The following is a 22904-nucleotide window of genomic DNA, read 5'->3' as shown; positions in this document are numbered from 1 at the left end:
AAATAACAAAAATTGAAGAGAAAAAAGTAAAAGAAATGGTCAAACACAGAAAAATATTTACCTACCTAAGGTAATTTGATTGCAGCAGTGTAGAAATATGGATGGATGGGTGGGTGGGTGGGTAGGTGGAGATAGATAACAGAGAGACAAACAGATACTCATTCATTCATTCATTCATTCATTCATTCATTCATTCATTCATTCATTCATTCATTCATTCATTCTCAATACTAATCCAGCAGGTATAGGGAAAATTCATAATGATGTTACTAATGGAGTGAATTAAAGAGAACCGAAAGGAAAGAAACAGAATCATGTACCTGTAAGTCTTCTTATCAAAATTATATCTCCCATATAAAAATATTCATGTCTTGAGCTCTGCACAGTTGATTATTCAATAGTGTATTAAAGAAAATCATGAAGAATAGCACTGAGATACATGGTTATGATCTGGATCAATGCAGGCCGCTTTCTACATATGAAAGTTTTACAGCATTTATTGATGAGTAATAAAATTTGTAAAAAGTAACAAAAATGGAAAACCACCAATGTATATTTAAAATTAACTAAGATCCTTCTGATTTTCTTGTTCCTTTAGCCCCTTTGTTTTGGCCTACTGGAAGTCTTAAATAAATAACTTTGCATTCTGTTGCTGCTTTACTTTCCCTAACGATTCTTCCTTTCACACTACCTATTGACAACCCACACCTTACAGTATTTTGGTGATTCCCCTAGTCCTTAAGATGATAGACAGTTGTGAACTCTGGGAAGACAGGAAAGTGTCAAATGATTTTTTCCCTCAATATCAGAACTTGAGTCATAGTTGTTAAAGATAAATGTAACAGAGTAGTTTTTGTTCAAACTAGTCGTATATGTAAGGAGATACTGATGCCAATCAAATTCAGAAATAAAGCAACTATAGTAATAATGATAAAATAAAGACATAAACATACATTTCAGAAAGAAAACATACATAAACAGTTTGACAAATGATCACAAATCTTTAATACTAAAAAGTAAAGCATTACCTCAGATATTTCAAATCTTAATTGGAAATCAGTCATATTTTTCAAAGGTTCTGTTTTTGTTGTGTTTTTTCGGAAGCTACTAGCTCTACTAAGTGAGCCCAAAGGTGCTTCAAAAAATGGTAGGTCTTCCAAAGGGCTACTTGGAGCATCATAAAATTCATCCTCAGATTCTAATAGATAGTTCAAGGTAAAATAATAATTATTAAGCATTTTGACTTATTTGTGTTACATGCTGTAGCAAAAACCCAATAATTACATCTAACATAGGCAGATTTTAGATTTATGAGATTCTATTTAGGTATTTGTTTTTATTATTTGGCTTGAGCTCCAAGACCTACCATCCATATCCTAATACAAAAGGCATATGAAATAATAATTCTGAGACTATTTTTGAATATTGGAATACAACTGAAATTATGCTTTTATATAAAAATTGAATCTTGTTTGTTCCAGTTCTTTTCATTTCAAATAACACAATTTAAAGAAGTTGACCTTTGTTGCTATTCATTAACAAGTGGAAGTCATAAAACACTGCTGACCTTCAGGCATACAGATATTTTCTGCTCATTTCTAATCTGCATAAATAATACATATTAGCTGGATAGAAAAAACTGCATGAAAACACTTATATAAAATAATGAAATTCTGGTACATACATACATACATACACAACCATACAAAAATATTCTGCATCCATTCATTCTTGACCTTACTTCTTGTTTTAACACATTCTTAAGTACCAATTTCCACTGCAGTAGCATATTATTATGATTGATCTGCTCTTGCCAATTCTCACTTCCATATAAAAAAGCAAAGAGAAACATGCTCTTATCACAGCTATTTCCCATTCTTCTGATAAGCATTAATTCCTTGCAACAGATCTCAATACCCAGTATTTTTTCTAACATTTACGAAGTATTTTATAAGTAAACATTATTAGATTAAATAAACATGAAATGAACATTTACCACTTGATCCAGCTATTGAAATAGCTTCTAAAAATGGAAGTACTGAGGTTGACATTTGAGGTGTTGTTATCAGAGAAGATGCTTGAAGCTGCAGTACAAAAGCAAAATGTAATCTTTAATTCAGGAATATATTACTCCCTTGGCTAATATAAACATTTGCTTATTTTTTTCTGGTTATTCAAAGTCAGTAAACTATAACATCAATAGTAATAGTAAATTTCAAAATATCAACATACAACAGCTAATTAGAATGAGACAAGACTTACAAATCTCTTTTTAAGAAAACATGTGATGCTAACAATAATGCCAACCAGGGAGTAAATATAATGAAAGATAACGAAAGAAAACAACACAGGAGATGCTATTTAGAAGAAATTTAATTAAGGAGCAAAAAGTACTTGAGGGGCAATGTTATTGTTCAACACATTGAATTTAAATATATCTTTTATCTGGTCTCAGATATTAAGAATAGATGGAAGTGCTTCAGGTATAGCGAGTATGCAGTTTTGTATAGCCTTCAGTTTCTCCTAATCTTAGATGACCTGGCTGCTCTTTGAACTGAACTCAGAAACAAACCAAAACCCAGCACTGTTTCTCAAAGTAGAAATTGCATGCTTTCATAGCATGTAAATTTGATTTAGACTGTATTATGCACCAGATGAATTATTCAATGTTTCACAAAATTATCCATATAGTAGGAAGGCAGTCATTGGGTTATGACGGTAATTGGAAACAGAATTTCTCTTTCTAAGTGATGCAGTTGTAAAGTGCGTGTCACAATGCATCATTTAAATGATGGCAATCAAGGTAGTCCTAGTTGCCATTGTTAACTGAAGACCCTGGCTTGATCCCTTCCAAACCTCACTAAGGTAAGAGACTGCCTCTTCTTCGATTCTCCTCATTTGCTTATCTAGCCCTCGTCTCTGCCCTTTTGGCTACCCTATACTCTACTGCCTCTGTAACCCTGTGCTCTGCTGGCTCTGCCACCCTACACTCCCCTGGCCCTGCTATCTTGCACTCTGTTAGCCCTGCCACTGCAAAAACAATTAAGTATACATTAAGCAAGGTGATAGAGTTAGCTGGACAGCAGGGCCAGTGGAGCACAGGGTGACAGAGCTTCAGAATGCAAGGCAACCAAAAGGACAGAGATAGGGGGGATGGGAGATGATGAGAGCAGCCATGTAATTGTAGTGCAAGCTGACAAACACCTGATTTTTGATTATATGACTACACGAAAATTGCAACAGCCATAACTTCAGGGACCGGGTATTAACTACCATTTATTCAGCATAGTCATAACTCCACATTGTTTCTAAACAAATGGTCTTTAAACAAGGGTTACCTATAATCCAATAGTCTGAATATAACTTGTCTACTAGCTAAAACTGGTGGCTTGCCTACTAGTCAAAATTGATGGCCAATATCTGAAAAATCGAAGTTAAATCCAGATCCAAAAGCATCTATACACACCAAATCTGCAGCTTTTAAGAAAGCTCTAATAAAAATGAACTCCTGGCTCTCAATTGACTATCTAGCCTTTTCTAAGCTAGGTTTTGATTTATTTGTCCATCACAATTCAAAAAGTAATTTGAGATTAATATAATAGATTTTCTTGGCTGTGACGGAAAAACAAAATTAGACATTCTTTCTCATTCAGTCAACAGGCCACATGATAGTATGAATTATCAGAATAAAAATAAACCATGTACCCCAACGGTGAAATATATTTTTTTTACTACTGTGGCCGTGGCTTGGTGGGTGTGGGAGGGGAAGGATACTGCAAAATCTCCATTCCCACCCCACTCTAGGGGAAGGATACTGCAAAATCCCCATTTTCTCCCCCCCCCCGGGAGAAGAATTTTTTTTTTTTGTTTACATTTATATCCCGCCCTTCTCCGAAGACTCAGGGCGGCTTACAGTGTGTAAGGAAATAGCCTCATTCTATTTGTATATTTACAAAGTCAACTTATTTACAAATTTATTATTTACAAATTTACAAATTATTTACAAATTTACAAAATCAACTTTGGAAAATATCCATTCCCATCCCACCCTGGGGCCAGCCAGGCGTGGTATTTACCGGTTCTCCGAACTACTCAAAATTTCCACTACTTGTTCTTCAGAACCTGTCAGAACCTGCTGGATTTCATCCCTGATGTACCGTTAAGCTTTTTTCTCACATCACAGACCTAATTTTAGTGCTCCTATGCTGAGTTCTTGAAACTAAAAAAATGTACCTTAATGCAATTTAAATGGATATGACATGGAGGGTTTGTTAAGAATATCACTATCATGACAAATTCACCACAGCAGGAAAACAGTGAGAGGTTGAAACAATTTCTAAAAATATGTAATTTTTCCTAATTGCTATTTCCTCGCAATCAACATTTCTATGCTGGCAAATTATCACAGAAAAAAAGAAAATAAAGGCATTAACTAAATATTTGCTTATATGACTTCTGCTAATTATTTCCTTTGTGCAAAATAAGGAAATAATAGGAATTGATTACGGAATTGATCTAATACTTCATTGTGATTAAATTGCCCAAGAATCTTTTGTATTATAAATGAACATTTAAACTTGCCTTGGAAGGTTGTAGAACAGCTGTGGAGTCAGATGAATTTTTTGGTTTTGGAATGCTATCAATAAGTTCCAGAATAGATTTTAATTTCTCATCTGAGATATTGAAAGAAAGTAATGGCAGCTCACCATACATTTTGTACCTAAAAAAAAATAACCATTAGAAAAACATATCCAGGCAGGATTTTTGCAGCTTACAATCAAAACAAATAAAAATAGCAACAAAAAGCATCATTTTAAAAACAAGAGAAATAAAACCATATACTGTTACTAACAGCTACAGTGATTCACTTAACAACTGTGACAAGAAAGGTTGTAAAATGGGGCAAACTCACTATCCTGCTTAATAACAGAAATTTGGGCCTCAATTGTGGTCATAAGTTGAGGACTGCCTGTAATCATGAGTATGAGAGAGTGAATTCAGTGGATGATACTAAGTTAATGAAAAGAAAAACTGTGTGCCATTTCGGGTATCCCCAAGCTGTATAAAAGTAGCAAATGCATTATATATGCATACGTCTTTATAAACTAATAACACAAGATATTAAATAGAATTGATATACTACAAACTAATACTAGATTTTGTTGTTCTAATCATCTGTATTATGAAAGAAACAAATTAAATATTTAAATACTCAAAAAGTTGTCCATGCAATTTTTGGATAATCCAACACGCATGGTTATTACCATGATTCAGTGGCCTTAAATATAAACTAAAGTGCTATATTACTAGTCTATAGTATTCCTGGTCTGCTACTGTAAAGAAATGGCTTCTCTCTTAAATTTAGAGAAAGCTTTGAAGACCTGGCTTTGGTTTATTTATTATTATGGCTGGTCGCACAGTTAGCAAGATGTTTAGACCGGATTTGGCATTTTGGTTAGAGTGCAGTACCGCAGGCTACTTCTGCTGATCACCGGCTGCCAGCAGTTTGGCAGATTGAATCTCACCAGGTTCAAGGTTGACTCAGTTTTCCATCCTTCCAAGGTGGGTAAAATGAGGACCCAGACTGTTGGGGGCAATATGCTGACTCTGTAAACAGCTTAGAGAGGGCTGTAAAGCACTGTGAAGCAGTATATATCGTATTTTTGGACTAAAAGACACTCCAAAGTATAAGCTGCACCTAGGTTTTGGGGATGAAAACAAGAAAAATTTTTTGCCTCTGCCTCTGAGCAATTTACCTCCTTGCAGCAAACAGCGTGATCAGCTTCAGCACAGCCTGATTTAGCATGAGCAGCCGATTGGCGGTTGGATCTGCCTCCCGGAATACCTTCTATCAGCTGTTCGAGGCCGCGGGGATCAGCACCGCCCATCACCGCTGTCATTTATCGCCGCCTCCACGTGCCCCATTTTCGGCCTCCGCGTATCCCATTTTCAGCCTGTTCCAGGCGGTGGGGATCACTGCCACCGCCTATCCCCACCACCTGGAATGGGCTGAAAACGGGACATGCAGAGGCCAAAAACGGGATGCACGGAGGCCAAAAATGTGGCACACAGAGGCGGCAATAGGTGACAGTGGCAATGGGCGGCGGCAATCCCTGCAGCCTGGAACAGATGATAGAAGGTACTCCGGGAGGCAGAGCCAACCGCCAATCAGCTGCTCGTGCTAAATCAGGTTCTGCTGAAGCTGACCACGCTGTTTGCTTTTTGCCGCCAGGAGGTAAATTTCTGGGAGGCAGAGGACAAAGAATGGGGGCTGGCGGATGGGCGAGGCTTCAGCAACATTCGCTGTGTTAGACGCAGTCATTTCCACCTTTGGGGAGGAGGGGGAAGTGCGTCTTATATTCCAAAAAGTACGGTAAATCTAAGTGCTAGTGCTATTGAATTCTTCCCAAGGACCTTAGAAAGGCAGATGTTGTTATTTGTTGGTGTTATTGTTATGTTTATTGTTTAAGGTCCCTGTTTTGTTTTGTGGATTTTGTTCTTTATGAGATTATTTAATCTGGGTCGTCTATCTGATTTAAACTTTTTAGATGATTTTTCCTTGTTTTGTACACCACTCAGAATCCACTGAATTGAGGGCTGAATTAATTAATGACTGAACACTTCTCTATGTAGGGCAAATCATCTACCAAGGTAACCATAAGAACAATCCGATATCCAGGCATGAGATATAGATAATCCATGCCATAAACAAATGTGGGGAGGAAGAAAATACAGTGGATAGCTTTCTATACAAAGTTTTACTACTTATTACAATGGAGAGCAGGAGAGAAAAAAAGGAAAATCAACAACAGGAATAATACTAAATACATTAAAATAATACAGCACTTTCTCTAAAACTCTGAATTACCAGTCTGCACATACATCCCAAAGCAAGAAATAAATTTGAAGGTCATTTCTGAGCACGCCACAGCCATAGCTTTTACGGGACCAGACTTTGATATCAGTACAGGTAGTCCTTGATTTACAATAGTTTAATGAGTGTTCAAAGTTACAACAGTACTGAAAAAAGTGACTTATGACTGTTTTTCACACTTAAGATCATTGTAGCATCCCCAAATTAGGGTGTGTCAAATTTTTCAACTTTCGATTTCCAAACATTAGGGATGCTCAAAAGTTGTGACATGCCTTGGGACTGTAAAGATATTTTTATATCTTTTAATAAATTATTTAATATAATTTAGATGTGCTTAATAAGTAACTACATAAATATCTTAACTTTTTAACATTTTGTTTGTTTGATTCTCCATGGTCACATGAAAAAATTTGAATGCTTGGTAACTGGTTCATACTTATGACGGTTGCAGAGTCCTGAAGTCAGGTAATCTCCTTTTGCAACCTTCTGACAAGCAAAGTCAACGGGGGAATCCAGATTCACATAATAACCATGTTCTTTAACAACTATCATGACTCACTTAACAAATGTGGCAAAAAGGTCGTAAAATGGGGCAAGATTTACTTAATAAATTCTCCTTTAGGAACAGAAATTTTGGGTTCAGTTGAGATCCTAAGTCGAAGGCTATCTGAAGATAATTTATCTGGCAATAAAATGATGTTACCATGAAATAGCAAGCCCTGAGTAAACTAAAAATCTAATCTAGAAAGTAGGTTTAATTTTCAGATTTGATCACTGGGTTCAATATGCTGTTATTTTTTGGTACCCAGTGGTCAATTTAAAAGCATGTCTATTGGATTTACTGGTAGAAGGTCAACAGATATTGAAGAAGTATATAATCATAGTCTCCATCAAATGAACAATACATATACTAACAGTAGTAATAGTAATAATACAAATAGTTATAATTATTGCAGTAATACTTGGGCATTCTTGCATCTGTTACAACCATTGCTCTGTTCAGTTCCATTTTCACATCCAGAGGTTGCAAGATATGTTGAGATGAGGATTGTAACCTACGAGCTCCCTCCCAGTTTTCATCTAGAAATGAAAAAATATTTCTTGTAAGAAACTTCAAAAAACATATTATAGTACAGTAGATGCTTTCCAAGTGTTTTTCATCAATTTAAGAAGCTTGGCTAGATCAATGCTGATGCTAATGGAAAGCTACAAAGAGCAACTTTACACTAATTTTAGTGGCCTCTTTATTGTGGTGAGCCAATAGATAGAAGCAGAGAAATCATGGGGTTTGTTTGAGCTTTTAAAAATCAAGGTTCCCCTTATTTCCTACTTGCTCTAGAATGGTCCCATGTTTCCTATGACCTAGCTTAGAGGGTAGAATGCCTTTGCTGCAACTCTCATACTCTGTAAGTAAACCATGCCCAGAAAGATTCTGTCCCTCCTCAATATCCTAAACTGCCTGGGTGAGCCTTGGTAAACTGAGTTGTTTTTGTTGTTGACCAGACCTCCCAGCCTAGTTTCTTGATCTATTACCTGATGGTTCATGTTTCTCCAGTTAATATTCTAATAATGGAGGAGAGTCAGCTCAGATGCCTGCTGCATTCTAAAAGTATTAGAAGTATAAGTATCTGCACTGCCTTTCTTGGCTTCTATGATGATCCTGGATTTCAGAGGGGCCCTGTTATGAGTATAACCTAGTGGTGGTCTTGCTACAGGGTGTTGCTGCTGCTGCTGTTGGTTTCAACGTCAATATTGCTGCTTGCCTCCTCTGCTATGCTTCAGGCATTAGAGGATATTCATATTTTGATTCCATTTGAAGTAGAAAAATAGTGTCTGATTCTTTTCTACAAAGAGATATTTTGCAATCTGCAAAATAAATTGCAATAAATAAATTGTGATTTGCTTCTATCTATTGAACTGCTGGCCAGCAGAGTTCACCACATTTGCTCTTATGCAAATTCTGTTATTGGCTATGGATTCTCTAAACCTTAATTTCTTCAAAGCTATGAAAATATATTTTTTTTGGTTGCTATTCTCTGCAACAATAAACAAACAGTCACTGTTGGAATTGGTACAGTAGGTCCACTGAACCATTATGCCCAACTACATAACATACTCTTATTACAGAGCAGTTTGGCAGACAAGAGCTGGGACAAATGGCTTCCCCCTCTTCTGGGAACTGTTAAGTTCTCTGAAGCAGGTTATTGATGCTGGTTCTTCCAATTTTAAAATCATGCTTATCTTCTCCCAATTCAGTTTCTCTCAATACTTATTCACCATAGAAGTTAAATAATGGAAGAGTGTACAGTTTTCTCTCACTCTTTGCCAGTCTGTTTTTCTGTGTACTGTTTGAATTATGGCTTTCTAATCTGGGAATAAGCTTTGCATGGAGACAATGAAATGTTCTGGGATTCCCATATTTCTAAGAACATTCTATAGTCTTAATATGATTGACACAATCAGTGGCCTAATATTATGAACTAACCTAGATGAATTTGATTATTTTGTGATGAGAAAACTATGTTTAGATGAGCCTTAATGAGATGATTCTCATTGAAAGTGATAATTTGCTCAAGATGAACAGAAGCCACAGAGAAGGGAAAATTTACATAGCATGTTAAACAAGGGTATTCCATGTCATTCCTTAAAAATCAATAAAATTTAATACTTACAATGTCTGCTATAAAGTAGCTGTATGCTACTGAGTTGAATGTCAAACCTATCATATGCTCTTGACATAATATCTTCAAGAGCACTTTCGCCAACTTTGATATCTGACAAGGTAGAGCGACATTTACTACTCATCTTTAAAAAAAAACCAATAGAAATAGTCAATACATAATCCAAGAATAGATTACAAATAAAGTGAAGAGCTCTTTACAAATCAATTAGGGAACACCCTGAACTACCCTGCATAGATTATTGTTCTCTACATAGAGCAAAATCAGGACTGTTACCCTGTCCACCTCATCTTGCACTTCTCACCTCCTTCAGCATTTCTCATTCTATTAATGTTTTGTCCCTTGTCCTAGAGCCCAAAGTGACTTTGCTCTTTTTTTCCTACAGATTAAGGTTGATCAGACTGGTAGATTGAACTGAATACTTAGCCCAAGGTTTCCTAATAGTGAACTTCTGAAAATATTTAAATTGCCAAATACTGTTAAGTCTTCAAATTATATCATCACATGTATATTTTCAAAATTATGGAAATTAACGTACATGATTTAACTGAATTATATAATATTGTGTGTGTGTGTGTGTGTGTGTGTAAAAATATCTTCTAAATCAAATTTGATTCCTGGTTAATTCAAGACAGATCCATTTTCATGGCAACTATATGGAAATAGTTTGTCACTGTGTTCTGCCCTCTGTCCCCACATCTAGTTTATCGCTATATTCCCAAATCTCCCAACCAGGCAGTACCCAGGCTAAATATGGGCCTGAAATGAACTGTTAAGCTCAGATAAGGTTAGCCAATGATTATAGAACAAATAACATAAAGAATAGAATAGAATAGAATTTTATTGGCCAAGTGTGATTGGACACACAAGGAATTTGTCTTGGTGCATATGCTCTCAGACATAGAATAAACATAGAATATAAACATAGAATATAAGCAATTTTTTGGGGAATTTGAAGGGGTTACCTTTAAATGACCTAGATCCAAAAGTAGCTTATTTGATGTAGCTTCGTAAAATCCATTTTGTGGAACAATGACATAGGAAGACATAAGATTTATTTTTAAATCTAAGACCTTCTGGGTTTCTATAATATATACTAATCCTAGACAAAAAAGTCAAAAAATTGCATTAATAACAGTTTCTTGGGCTAGATTCTGTTCCTCACACTATGATAGCTGTTAGTATGAATTCAGTGTGGGTGCATGTGTATAAAAATATAGTTTACCTGTAGCTGTCTTGTCACGAAATTCTTCCAATTTTGTTAATGTTGCTGAAGTTATTTGCTCTAAATGAACATCACTTGGGGGTCGGAAGAAATCAAGTAAACTATTCACGGTCATCTGATAAGTATATAAAAGAACAATGATGTATATTCTTAATGGAGAATGTGGTTCATTTTAAAACTTAATTTGTAGAATAAGCAGTTTCTACTTACGGCATCATATATTATTTCCAAAGGCTGTGACTCTATTATTAGTCTCTGATTGCAATTCTCATCTAAGGGATTAGTTTCAAACATTATCGTGAAGAGTGATGCATTGTGTTGTGAATGGACTGTGTGAGAGGACAGCAGACAGGGTACTGTTTTTTTCTGAGCCATGCCCTGAACTTCAAATGCACTTACGCTTGATTCAAATCTGAAAAATAGAACACAAAGGATATACATACATAAAGGCACAAATACCCAAATGCATTTAATATACACACCACACACATACACACACACACAAACAAACGAACAAAATATTCTACTATACAAAAGAAGTTACTACAAAATTTTTGCTCTATGTTCTCATAATGTAACAATCATTATTGCAATGGAAAATATGAAGGATTTTGACTTTCTTGCCAATTACATTTTTCTCACATCACTGAATAGGGGGAAAGGAGGAAAAATCCATTTACACTTATTTGCATTTATATCTTGCTTTTCTTCCAGGAGATCAAGGCTGAATGGTACCTCCTCTAAAAAATTTTCATCAGAACAACTTGTCCAGTACCTAATTCCCTGACCAAAATCCAATGCTAGAACTACTACGTACTACGCCATGCTAACCCTTGGGTAGTTTCTTTAGACACAGATCAAATAAGTCTGTCTGTTATTAACAAAGCTGCTTGCAATTACTGCAAGTTCAAATCCCACCAGGCCCAAGGTTGACTCAGCCTTCCATCCTTTATAAGGTAGGTAAAATGAGGACCCAGATTGTTGGGGGCAATAAAGTTGACTTTGTATATAATATACAAATGGATGAAGACTATTGCTTAACAGTGTAAGCCGCCCTGAGTCTTCGGAGAAGGGCGGGTTATAAATTCAAATTTTAAAAAAATCAAATAACAAGAATGAAACGTATTTTGCATGTCTCTTTTATTTTTTCTTCTTCCTAAATTTTTTGTAATGCCCTCAAAATTTTATCTTCCATAAAATATGTTTCAAGATTCTTCATGTGAGGAGGAAAAATAAACCTGGAAAAAGGCTATCAAAGAGCACAAAGCCAGATGGAAAACCACGGGGACAGGGCAAAGCTAATACAGAAAGGTCACACATGGCCACACACCCAGAGAAAGGCTCCAACATTTTAAACGATATTTCTATTTACCTACCTTTAATAAATGCCTACCTTATTGCTTCAGCACCAGGGCGTTGTGCTACTGTTGTACGCAGATCAATTAATGCAAGTTTTATCAGCTCAGGCTTCTCCTTGTTTTCCCTGATTAGCACTGACATGCTTATTAATTTTACATAAAGCTTCACAGCTTCATACTGTGCAAATTAACAAAAAATACCATGAACTGAAGAACATTTTAATCAAACTATTAATGATTACATCTGAAATTCAGAAAATTAATTAATATGTATGAAATTCAAAGCAGTGAACTGGATTGAACACACAACACCAAATATAAAAAATGCCTTCTAATGGAATGTGTTTTCTAAGTTAATTATTTAAAATAATTTTAAAAATTAATAATTCTAATAATTTAACTTTAAATAATTAAAAGATCACTCAGAATATTCTGAATGGTATATCATGAGGGGACAACACAAATAATCCCTCCCTTCCTCAAAGAAGATTCTCCCATACTCTAGTGGCAATTAAGCTCAGTTATGCACCAATTAATATTTAATGTCTGCACCAATTAATACTTAAAGTTCTAGGAAATGGTTTTAGGACAAAGGCCTATGGGCCCATAATTCTCATGCACCCTACCCCCAACTACAAAAGTTTGGTTCATTTACGCTTCAATATGTAAGCAAGCAAGCAAACAAACAAACAAATTATTTAATGCTTCGGTCTATGTATTAATTAGTACTCTAGATATCATTTTTCATTATAAGATACCCTTGCTTTTAAATGTCCAATGTTTCCTGATCTATCCTACCCAAATCACACCCACCGTTTTTGGCAATGTTGGATCGACAGCAGTTTCACTATATCCGATTGCTGCATAGAGTTTATCTTTTTCTTGTGAAGTCATTAACTGTTCAATACCTGCAACATCAAATTTTACTACATTCAATAAAAACAAGCACATTTTTCACATGGTAGCATTCTATAACAAATACACTGTTCCAATTTTTTTTTTACAATTACAGCTTTGTCAAATGCTTAATTCTACTCCATTAGTGAAAGCAACTTTACCTTTTCTAATAGCTAAAGGTACTACGATAAGATAGTCTGGTGTTTAATCATAGTGAAAGCTCATTCCAGCACTACGCAAATTTTTAGATCAAGACTGCCATTTTTATACCTTTTGGTTCTTGTTTTGTTTCACCGCTTTTTCCTCCAGCCCATCCCCACATCCAACTAAACCAGCCACCAGAGTCTTCATCATCTTGTTTAGCACCTGGTTTGAAAATCTTTAACCCAGCTTTAATAGCCTATTACGCAAAACAAAGCAGAAATTAATATTACTAATTGTATAACATCAGATTTATCAGTTAATATCAATTATAAAGAAAACCTAGCAAGGTGCCTAGAGAAATGAACTTTATCTGAGCATCTCTTTGAAATGGGTAAATCTGAAGGAGTAGATTTTTCATAATATAAATTCATACTCAAAAGTAGCAACTGCTATTTTAACTCTGTACATAAGATTAAATAACTCTCATTTTGGAGCTTTATCTTTGAAAAGTATTATCCCATAGTTGATGAAGAATTTAGGCAATCCTTTTCAAGTCACTGTTATATTGTCAGAATCCAAATTAAAATATCCACAATGGACAGATGACCTTCCAGCTCCTGCCTCAGCATACTCAACAGATTTATAACCTTGGGAATCAAGAATCCTCTCACACCCTTCAGGCTTCTCCCACTCTTCCTTAGAAATTCAGCTTCCCCCCCTCTTTCTTAGAAATCCAGCTCAACAAACTCTGTGGAGCAGAGAAATAGGAAATCCAGGCAAGCCAGCTGGATTCCTTGACATCACCATTCATTCTTTCAGAAAACATGTACCCCCTAGTTGCAAATATTGTCATCCAGATCCTGCAGTTCTTAACCATCTTATCAGCAAAGGTAAAAAGCTCAGGAAAATTTTATAATTCACAATAATTAAATGGAGATCACAAAAGGTGATCACATGACCCCAGGACATTGCAATTGTCATAAATCTGAGTCAATTGCCAAGTATCTGAATTTTTATCAGGTCACAGAAATACTGCCATGTTCATAAGTGTAAAAAAGGTCATAAGTCACTTTTTTCAGTGCTATTGTAACTTTGAATGGTCATTAAATGAACTATTGTAAATGGAGGACTACCTGTATTAATTTCATAATCTCAATAGTTTTACATTGTATTTATAATTTACATTATAAATGCTGAAATAAAGACACTACATTTTGCACAGTGTAGTTTAGAAGACATTTACCTCAAATTCTGCCTGTTGTCTTGCTAGAGTGATGTTGAATATATCTAAAGTCTTCTCTAGATCCTATAAAGAAAAGTATGTTACATACAATACAATGTATTTATTTAAATGTATTTCTACAGAGTTTCAATCACTAAATAATATACTTGTAAAGTGTAACGTCATGTGACTGCATTGCATATCAATGGCAGTCTTGGTTGCTGTTGTTAAGTGAGGACCTCATGGGTCATTATGTAATGACCTCACATGACCATAACTTCCAAGTTCCTGCCATTGGCTTTGCTTTTGGGAAACTAACAGGGAATGGCTTGCTACAACATTGTAATCAAGAGCTAAGTGCCAATTCACAATCGTGTGGCTGAAGGGATACTGCAAAGGCCAAAGGCCAAAACTCCAAGACTGGTTTTAAGTCCCCTTGTTGTCCCAAAGGTGCTTTTTCAAGTCCTTCTAGCAGTTCCAAGAAGGCTCTACACCCATTTGCACTACTCAGGTGACTCTGAGGGCACAGACAAACCTCCAAGTGGCCTCAATGACTCTGTAAAAGAATGCAAATGACCAGTTGTCTGCAAAGAATATAAATCCTTCCATTCCCTACCATCCAGTCAGAGCTGAAGAAGCTTCTTGGATGAAAAGCGAAACGTCTTCAAAGAAAAACCAGAAAGTCCAGTTGCCTCTTAAAAAAGCACCTTTGGAACAACCATGACCTGGATGACTGAGAATCTCCATAAACAAGTCCCCTTGTTCTGTATGGTTGCAGGTTTGAGTGATCACTGAACAAATGAACATAAACTACCTATAGTAGAATTTTTAACAATCAAAGATTCATAAGTTGCTATCGCATATTCTCTAAACCAAGTACTATTGTTCCAGATTTCAGTCAACATGCAGCAAAAATCTTGGCATCTTCTTAGAAAATTAAGAAAAATATATTATATACTTCCACCAAGCTTCCATTTTGAGATGATAAGATTCAAATCAAATTACTTGGAACCACAATATAACAAGCACCCCCAATCACTCCTAGCATGAATTGTACCAATCATTTTGGTATGTTTGGAGGCCTAAATCTCTGAAAGGGTTAGGGTATCTATTTTTACCATCAAAAATCCCAAAATGTCAAGCAGATTTTTCTCGTTTCTTGTTCCAAAGGCTAAGAGATATCTTAATTATTGTCGAATTAAAACTGGGAGAAGCTATTTTTGACCCTATTCCCTACCCAGGCCTCTGACATGCATACATAGTTGGAATCTTCATCACAATTAGTTTTGGCATTCAAAATATATAAAAAAGACAACTGGGAAAAGGAACCTTCCCTTGTTCAACTAAGGAAAGACCTGGAGAAAAGAAGATATACCCCTTCCTGAAAAAGTGTTCTCTCAATCCAATCAACTGGGCAACTTCTACCCAGTGGATTATTTCTTATAGTCAAAATTTATGCCTGGGAATGGGACAGAAGTCACACTTGCCAGCCTAACCAGGATGGAAAAGGGAGATCTCCTGTTTTTTTCTGCACCTCTGAGATGCACTTAGTACCAATGACCAGTGTTCACTGGTATTGCTTCTGAGAATTGGGGGGTAGATGTTACCATTTTATAGTAGTTCCACTGTTTCCTAAGTGAATGAAAGTAACAGAATTGAAGTTAGAGAGAAATTAGTAATAGTTTTTTTGCATTAATAGTACTATGCACTCCAGACGATGGAAAGTAATTCATCCATTCTACCCTGTCCTGGTCAGGCCCTTTTGGTACACTTGGGATGGTAACTAACCGGCAAGTTCACAGGAAAGCTTCCAACATGGTGAAGGGAGACCAGAAATAAAGTCTTGTGAGGAACAGTTGTATATTGGATATTTTTAGGCCATAGAACAGAAAAGGGGATAGCATTTAAATATTTGAAATGTTATCCAAAGAAGAAGGGTTAGACTAGACAGTATAGGACTGACCAGAATCAATGGAAAACCACAATGAAATAGATTCAGGAAAGCTGTCAGGAGGAACTTCCTGTCAGCCAGTGAAGATTTATAAATAAATATGCAATCCATCATTATACTTTAGAAAACAATTTGTAGCTTGTGATAAACATAGTGATTTAAAACATCTAACCTCCAACATAAACAAACTCTCTTGTGTAGCCTTCTTTGAAGTTATTTTTATTTTATAGAGCTCTTTATAACTTTTCACTTGATTCCTATGGTATCGAATATGTTCCCAAGACCACATTTGTAGCTTAGGTTGGATGTTTACTTCAAGAATGCCTTGTGTAACATATCGCCACCTAATAGAAAAAGAAAAAAAATGTTAGGACATAATATTACATGCAAAATTAGTATTTCTTTTTAAATTATATTTTAGTAAAGCAATATTCACAAATTAATTTATAATTTTTGATTCTCTTCTCCAAAATACAAAAATTAAATCTATTACTTTATTAATAAGGGTACTTATGAAATTCTTCCCTATCAAGTTTCTTTGGGATTTTGAATTCCAATTTATGAGAATATTCTAACAGAAAGACCATCAGAATTGTAGAAGTTTCCAAAAGTTATTGGATGTATACCATTTCCTGGCATTGTTGTGAACAGGAACCTCTGGCCTATATTTCCTATATGGTAAATTCCGGGTCATCATATCAATTGATTCAAGGAGTTCCATAATACTGAAATACTGGAAGAAAAAATGCAAAAACATATTTACTACTAGTATAGTATAATAATTACAACAAAATGTAAACAGCACTTGCCTTAAAAGTTACATTATTTAAAGGTCAAATATAGTGTAACATTAAAAGCTTTCATTTTATAACGACAATGGAGTATTTAACTTTGAGTTAAAGTAATAATTATTCCAAGAAAAATCTGTTCTTTGGCAGATATATTTATTTCAAGTTGTTTGCAAATGAATACATATATGAATACATGATTAAAAATCCCCATGGCTATGTTGAAAATGGTGAAAGTGAATGATGTTGTATCCAGTCTATGCCCAACAATATGGCTAAAAATTCAGGAGTATGAAAAGTCCCATCCTTAGTGCTGTAATTGATTAATTGACTCTGCATTTGAGTTAGTATTGACTCCTGGTGGTTTTCTGACAAGGCTACAGTTTTCTTGGCAATATTTTGGAAGTGGTTTGCTATGTCTGCTTCCTGGGCACATTTTTGACACTTAAATAACCCTGATATACAAGTCTACACAAATGTAAATTTGGAAATTCTTTCAAGATTTAACAAAAACTATAGTTTTATAAAAAGATGCAAATAGAACAATGAGAATTTAATTCAGGAATAAAAAAGGTTGCTATGAAAATCTAAATCATTTATGTAGTTACCTGTGGCTTATTCAGTTCAATGGTTATATCCTGAAGGTTTACATCCAGATCTAGTTTTGGTGCAGAAAAGTCAACATCAGATCGTGGATTCATACGAAGTTTGGCTTTAGCTGAAATCGGACGGAATACTAAAAAGCAGAATTTTAGATAAAGTTAATCAAGAAACAAATAGGTCATGCAAATAGATTAATTTTTTTCAATATTATATGGATGCTCCTTATGGAGGGATATGAAAACAAGATTCATTTTTTAGGCACCAAAGTGAAAGCTAAATTTTATAACCAGTTGCCCAACTAGGGACAAGGCTATGCTATGTTTGCTCACATGTAGCATTCTGGAGGATAAAACAAAGACTTTGCTATAATCTCTATAAGCACTAAGCCACATCAATACTGTAGTTTAGCCTACTGTGATAATGCAAAAAAGGTTGAACTGTACCAATAAAATGTTACGTTCAGTCCTAGATAGATATTTTAGTGCCAAACACTATCTTACAATGAAACCTGTTTTTGTTTCTTTAGACCTATAAATATATAGAGTTTTCAAGGTACTAAATATCTCTTTGTATTTTATCCAGAAGTAAATCAGCAGTCAGTGTAACATTTAGCACAGACATATGATCCCCAAGTACCTTAAAAAAACTAATCTAACCACAATTGTCTGTGTTAAATGAAATTTTTAGACTAAATAAAAAGGTAGCTCCAAGAGGAAACTATACCTATGCTTACTGTATTCCACATACAAGTTTGTTAGGAAATATTAAAAACTTACCAAAACTATAGCCTTCTGGAATCACATTAGTGCTTGCAATTCCATATTTTAAATGACTCTTTTTGGAGAAAAAAATTGAATTGAAAATTTATTCACAATAAGAATGCAAAATGCAATATAAACCAAAGAGTATTTTTCCCAAGCAATATACTGATCAACATTAAGTTAAAACACAGAGACTCAAGAATATATCTTACACAGGTTCAATAATTCTGTCTACGTATTATGCAGAAGAGGCTCCCGGTTTAAAAATCTGAGAATATGTATTATGATAATACAGTGAAATGTAAATATTAAGTCACCCTTAGAATGCTAAATCACAGTAGACAACTGCCTAAATCAGAAGAAAAAAATATATAGAACAAATCTGACCTATCAGATCTCTGTTCAATAAGGTCTGATTGAAAAGAATATCATGAGGAAAGCAAGCATTCCCACCCCCCTTATTTAATGAAGAATTAAAAAAAACTTATGATAAAACATATCACTTTAATTTTTCAAACATAGACCCTAATGAAGCAATTCATTAATAAATCCCAAGTAACATCAGGTCTTCAATTCAAAGTATCTACTGTGGTTTTTGGTCAGAAATATACACACTTGATAGTTAAATGGGCATAATATTAATGAGCATTTAATATACTGCTTGGGTGGTCTGCAAGGGCATTTCCCAGGATATGACAAGATTCTAAAATATTTCACTTATTACTAAGGTTTTTGGTTGAAAGACTGAAAATTTCCAAGAAAACTGAGGAAAAGTACTTATATGCTTATGAATAAACTGAAAATTTTAGATGCAAAAATACATCCCCAAAATTGCTTTTGGCTTATTTTCTGATGAGTTTATCCATAAGTATATATAATAATACTTTTAAAGTACCTGTATTTCTGATTTAGGTTCTCAGATAAGCCATCCACTAATAGGCTGACACTCAAATTTTTAATCAAAATCCCACAAAAACGGACAATTTGTAGATTACCTATAAATAAAACAATTATGAAAATATAAGCATATAAAAATGTGAGGGTCAGCTTACACATGGATGATACGTTTTTAATAACTGGATTTAAAAAGTTGAAGTCAGCTAATATGTATGTAGATGAGCTTATATGTATGTAGATTAATTTATATGGGTGGGTGCCATGGGCAGGTACTGCAGGTGGGCTATAGGTAACTGCAGGTGGGTGTCATGGGTGGGAATGGGTGCTATGGCTGGGTGGCAGTGAGGAAGCGGTAAATTTTCATCATTTGACTGCAGGGCAGTAAGATTTCAGGAATTTTGAGGGCCAGTCATAAACTCATTTTTTCAGTTATATTGTAGCTTTGAACAGTTGCTGAACAACTGGACATAAAATGAGGACTATCTGTGTACAAATTCAAAAACGCCAAACCTAAATTCCAAACTTTTAATCATTTAAAGTTTTTTTCATGTTAAAGTGTAAATAATTTTTCCATCTTTTTTATTTTATATTTTTATTTAGGATCCTTAGCGAACATTATTGTACAATTTGGAGCAGACTGGCCTTAGTACAAAATTGGAGTTAAAATCTAAGATAATGACTTTGATTTTGATGAAAGTTATTTTCAATTTAGCCTTATAATTCTACACTGCTTTTATTTTATATTATTTCATTGTTTTATTTCAGAACTATTTACTGCAGAACCATTTTACAATGAAACTGAATTGTTAATAAACGAGTATATTGTACAGATAGCTGTATAATATTTCCCATAAAAATTTCTGATTTTTTCTTTCCATTTAATGCCTATATTAATCTTCATACATAATGTCTATTCCCAAGATCAGCTGAAAAGAGAAAAACCAGACATAAATTTGCTAAGTTCAGTGAACCGTGGTTTTTTTTTATGCCTTTGTGTCAGTTTTTGATTCCTGGCAGTTGCCTTGAGTAGTCCTTGCAACTTTCTTGGTACGGTTTTCCAGAAAAGGTTTCTCCATGTCTCCTTCTTAGGGTTAAGAGAGAGTGCCTGGCCCAAGGTCACCCAGCTTCCTTCATGCCTAAGGCAGAATTAGAATAGTTTCCTGCTTTCTAGCCTAATGTCTTAATCACCATACAAAACTGGTTCTCTTATCAGTAGTGCTTCTTGAAAAGTTAACTAGCACAAGACTACAGCATTAATGATCTTTTTTTAAAAGCTTATTAAAAAGACACTGTATAAAAATATAAATGAACTGTAATTCATTTTGGACAAATCATACTTGAAATGATGTATTAGCTTTGTCTACTCACCAAAGATTCTTTATAGTCACCATGATAATACATTTCAGACTTCACATTCCAGTATGCAAAGAAGTTGTCCAATCGAACTAACTGAAATATATATATATATATGAATTACTCAAAATCATTATTTTTTAATTTGAATTTATATCCCGCCCTTCTCCGAAGACTCAGGGCGGCTTACATTGTATTAAGCAATAGTCTCATCCATTTGTATATTATATACAAAGTCAACTTTTATTGCCCCCAACAATCTGGGTCCTCATTTTACCTACCTTATAAAGGATGGAAGGCTGAGTCAACCTTGGGCCTGGTAGGACTTAAACTTGCAGTAATTGCAAGCAGCTGTGTTAATAACAGACTGCATTAGTCTGTTGAGCCACCAGAGGCCCTTATTTAAGGTTATCTAGGTCTAATATCTTATACTTATGCATGTTTATGAAAATTATTACAAATATATCTTTTATAAAAGCTAAACACATGTAAATGGAACTACTGAAATTAATCAAATAAAGCAGCTGTCCCCAACCTTTGCAGCTTGGTAGCCTGGCCGGGGTGGGGAGCGGGGAGAGACGGTGACTGGACAAGTTGAAATGCATGAAAACATGTAACATATATTAGTTCTCAGTTGTGGACTATGACAATCAGAGCCAAAAAGGATACCTCTCCCTTGTATTTATTTTTAAATATATTTGTATTATAGATGATGAAATTAAGAAACAAAAATAAAAAAGTGGCAACAGAATTAAAAATAATCATAATTGTGTTTTAAAAGATTCATGGAATTATTCTCTGGCCATCAGGAATAATATGGCACAATGTGTCAGAAAATGGCTATTAGTATGTCCTAGCAATATAAGTAGGGAAAAAAAGAATATTCTATTTTGAATTACAAATGAAATTTAAATAAAACAACAATTCATCTGAAGAATAAATCACTTTATTTTATCTAAAAGGAGACCAAAATTTCAAACATCCCAGCAAGATAATATTAAAATAACAAAGTATATTTGCTTTAGCATGGGATGGACAAGACAATACAACATTGTACTGTTTCATTCAGTTATTTTTATTATTAGTGACCACATTTTAGTCAAAATTATTGTTAACTCTTGTATTTCTGGATTGACTTTATTTTATTATTATTGGCCACAGTTCCATTTAAATTAATTTAACAGTTTTATTTGTTGAATTGTCCTGTGCAAGTTGGCTGTGACAAGTTGACTGCGGCGAGTTGGCTGTGGCAAGATATCCCATTTCATTTTCAAATGTTTTAAATAATTATATCCATTACAGCAATAGTTCTCAAAACTATGGCTTGGAATCTCTGGGACTGCCATGAGCAGGTTGGTGTGTCATTGTGATTTTTCTTTAAAAAAGTGACCAGCCTTCCACAAGGAGAGTAGAACGTGATCATAATTTGCTCTAAACTCTACTCTTTATTTTGTCTATGTAGGTCCCAGTGGACTACTGCAGCACAGCAAAGTCTGAGAACTCTTAAAATACATAGATTAAAACGTAATTACTGAAAGTAGTAATTGGTATATTTATTACTTCTTCAATCCTAACCCCAAAGCAAATTATCTTTACTTATGGGTGCTGTCACTCATATATTTATCTATCACTTTAACTGATATGATACTGAAAAAATTGTCCTATGATTATTTTGAAACAATAATTAAATCATTACAGGTATTAACCAATATCTAAGAGTAGACATAAATGTTTAAGAATATCATATATTAACTTGGATATGATTCTATCTTAAAGCATCTAGGTAATTCATGAGAAACAGAACTGCTGGATAAATAGCAAGGTAATTCAATGTTTAACATGAATTAGATGAATTACCCAGAATATTTCTGAAACATGTTATGGTAATTGAGAAATATGGAGGTAGAGCATCCAACAGTACATACAACATGTTGGAAGGCAAAACAAGGCTATATTGTTTTTGCTACTATAACGAGGTATCAAACACTGTGGCAAATAAAATGGTTTGTCTCAGTGATCAATTTTCATAGATTTTATGAAGTTTTAACATAAAACCTAATGTATGGGCCTAATGCATACCTACTGCAAGTACAAAATCATTTCATTACAATGAATGAAAACAAAGATAATTCAAATACATTTTTGGTATA

The 22904-nt window shown here is 34.5% G+C and overlaps 1 protein-coding gene across 1 annotated transcript in view; it reads right to left on the bottom strand.

The window, feature by feature from the left end:
- VPS13A (vacuolar protein sorting 13 homolog A) overlaps positions 1–22904 on the bottom strand; it is a 121452-nt gene that overhangs the window by 81141 nt on the left and 17407 nt on the right. Inside the window, exons 9-25 of the mRNA XM_058165989.1 lie at positions 20770–20850; positions 18520–18577; positions 17749–17876; positions 16979–17085; positions 16525–16696; positions 14423–14485; positions 13306–13435; positions 12952–13046; positions 12174–12316; positions 10991–11192; positions 10781–10895; positions 10521–10657; positions 9547–9679; positions 7837–7954; positions 4582–4720; positions 1997–2084; positions 1029–1198 (exon numbers count right to left, since the gene is read on the bottom strand). Of these exons, the coding sequence (XP_058021972.1) occupies positions 1029–1198; positions 1997–2084; positions 4582–4720; positions 7837–7954; positions 9547–9679; positions 10521–10657; positions 10781–10895; positions 10991–11192; positions 12174–12316; positions 12952–13046; positions 13306–13435; positions 14423–14485; positions 16525–16696; positions 16979–17085; positions 17749–17876; positions 18520–18577; positions 20770–20850 (2079 nt within the window). The remainder of the gene's footprint in view (positions 1–1028; positions 1199–1996; positions 2085–4581; positions 4721–7836; positions 7955–9546; positions 9680–10520; positions 10658–10780; positions 10896–10990; positions 11193–12173; positions 12317–12951; positions 13047–13305; positions 13436–14422; positions 14486–16524; positions 16697–16978; positions 17086–17748; positions 17877–18519; positions 18578–20769; positions 20851–22904) is intronic.

The sequence above is a fragment of the Ahaetulla prasina genome, chromosome 2, assembly GCF_028640845.1.
Source record: "Ahaetulla prasina isolate Xishuangbanna chromosome 2, ASM2864084v1, whole genome shotgun sequence".
NCBI lineage: Eukaryota > Metazoa > Chordata > Lepidosauria > Squamata > Colubridae > Ahaetulla > Ahaetulla prasina.
This window is presented reverse-complemented; position numbering and strand designations above follow the sequence as displayed.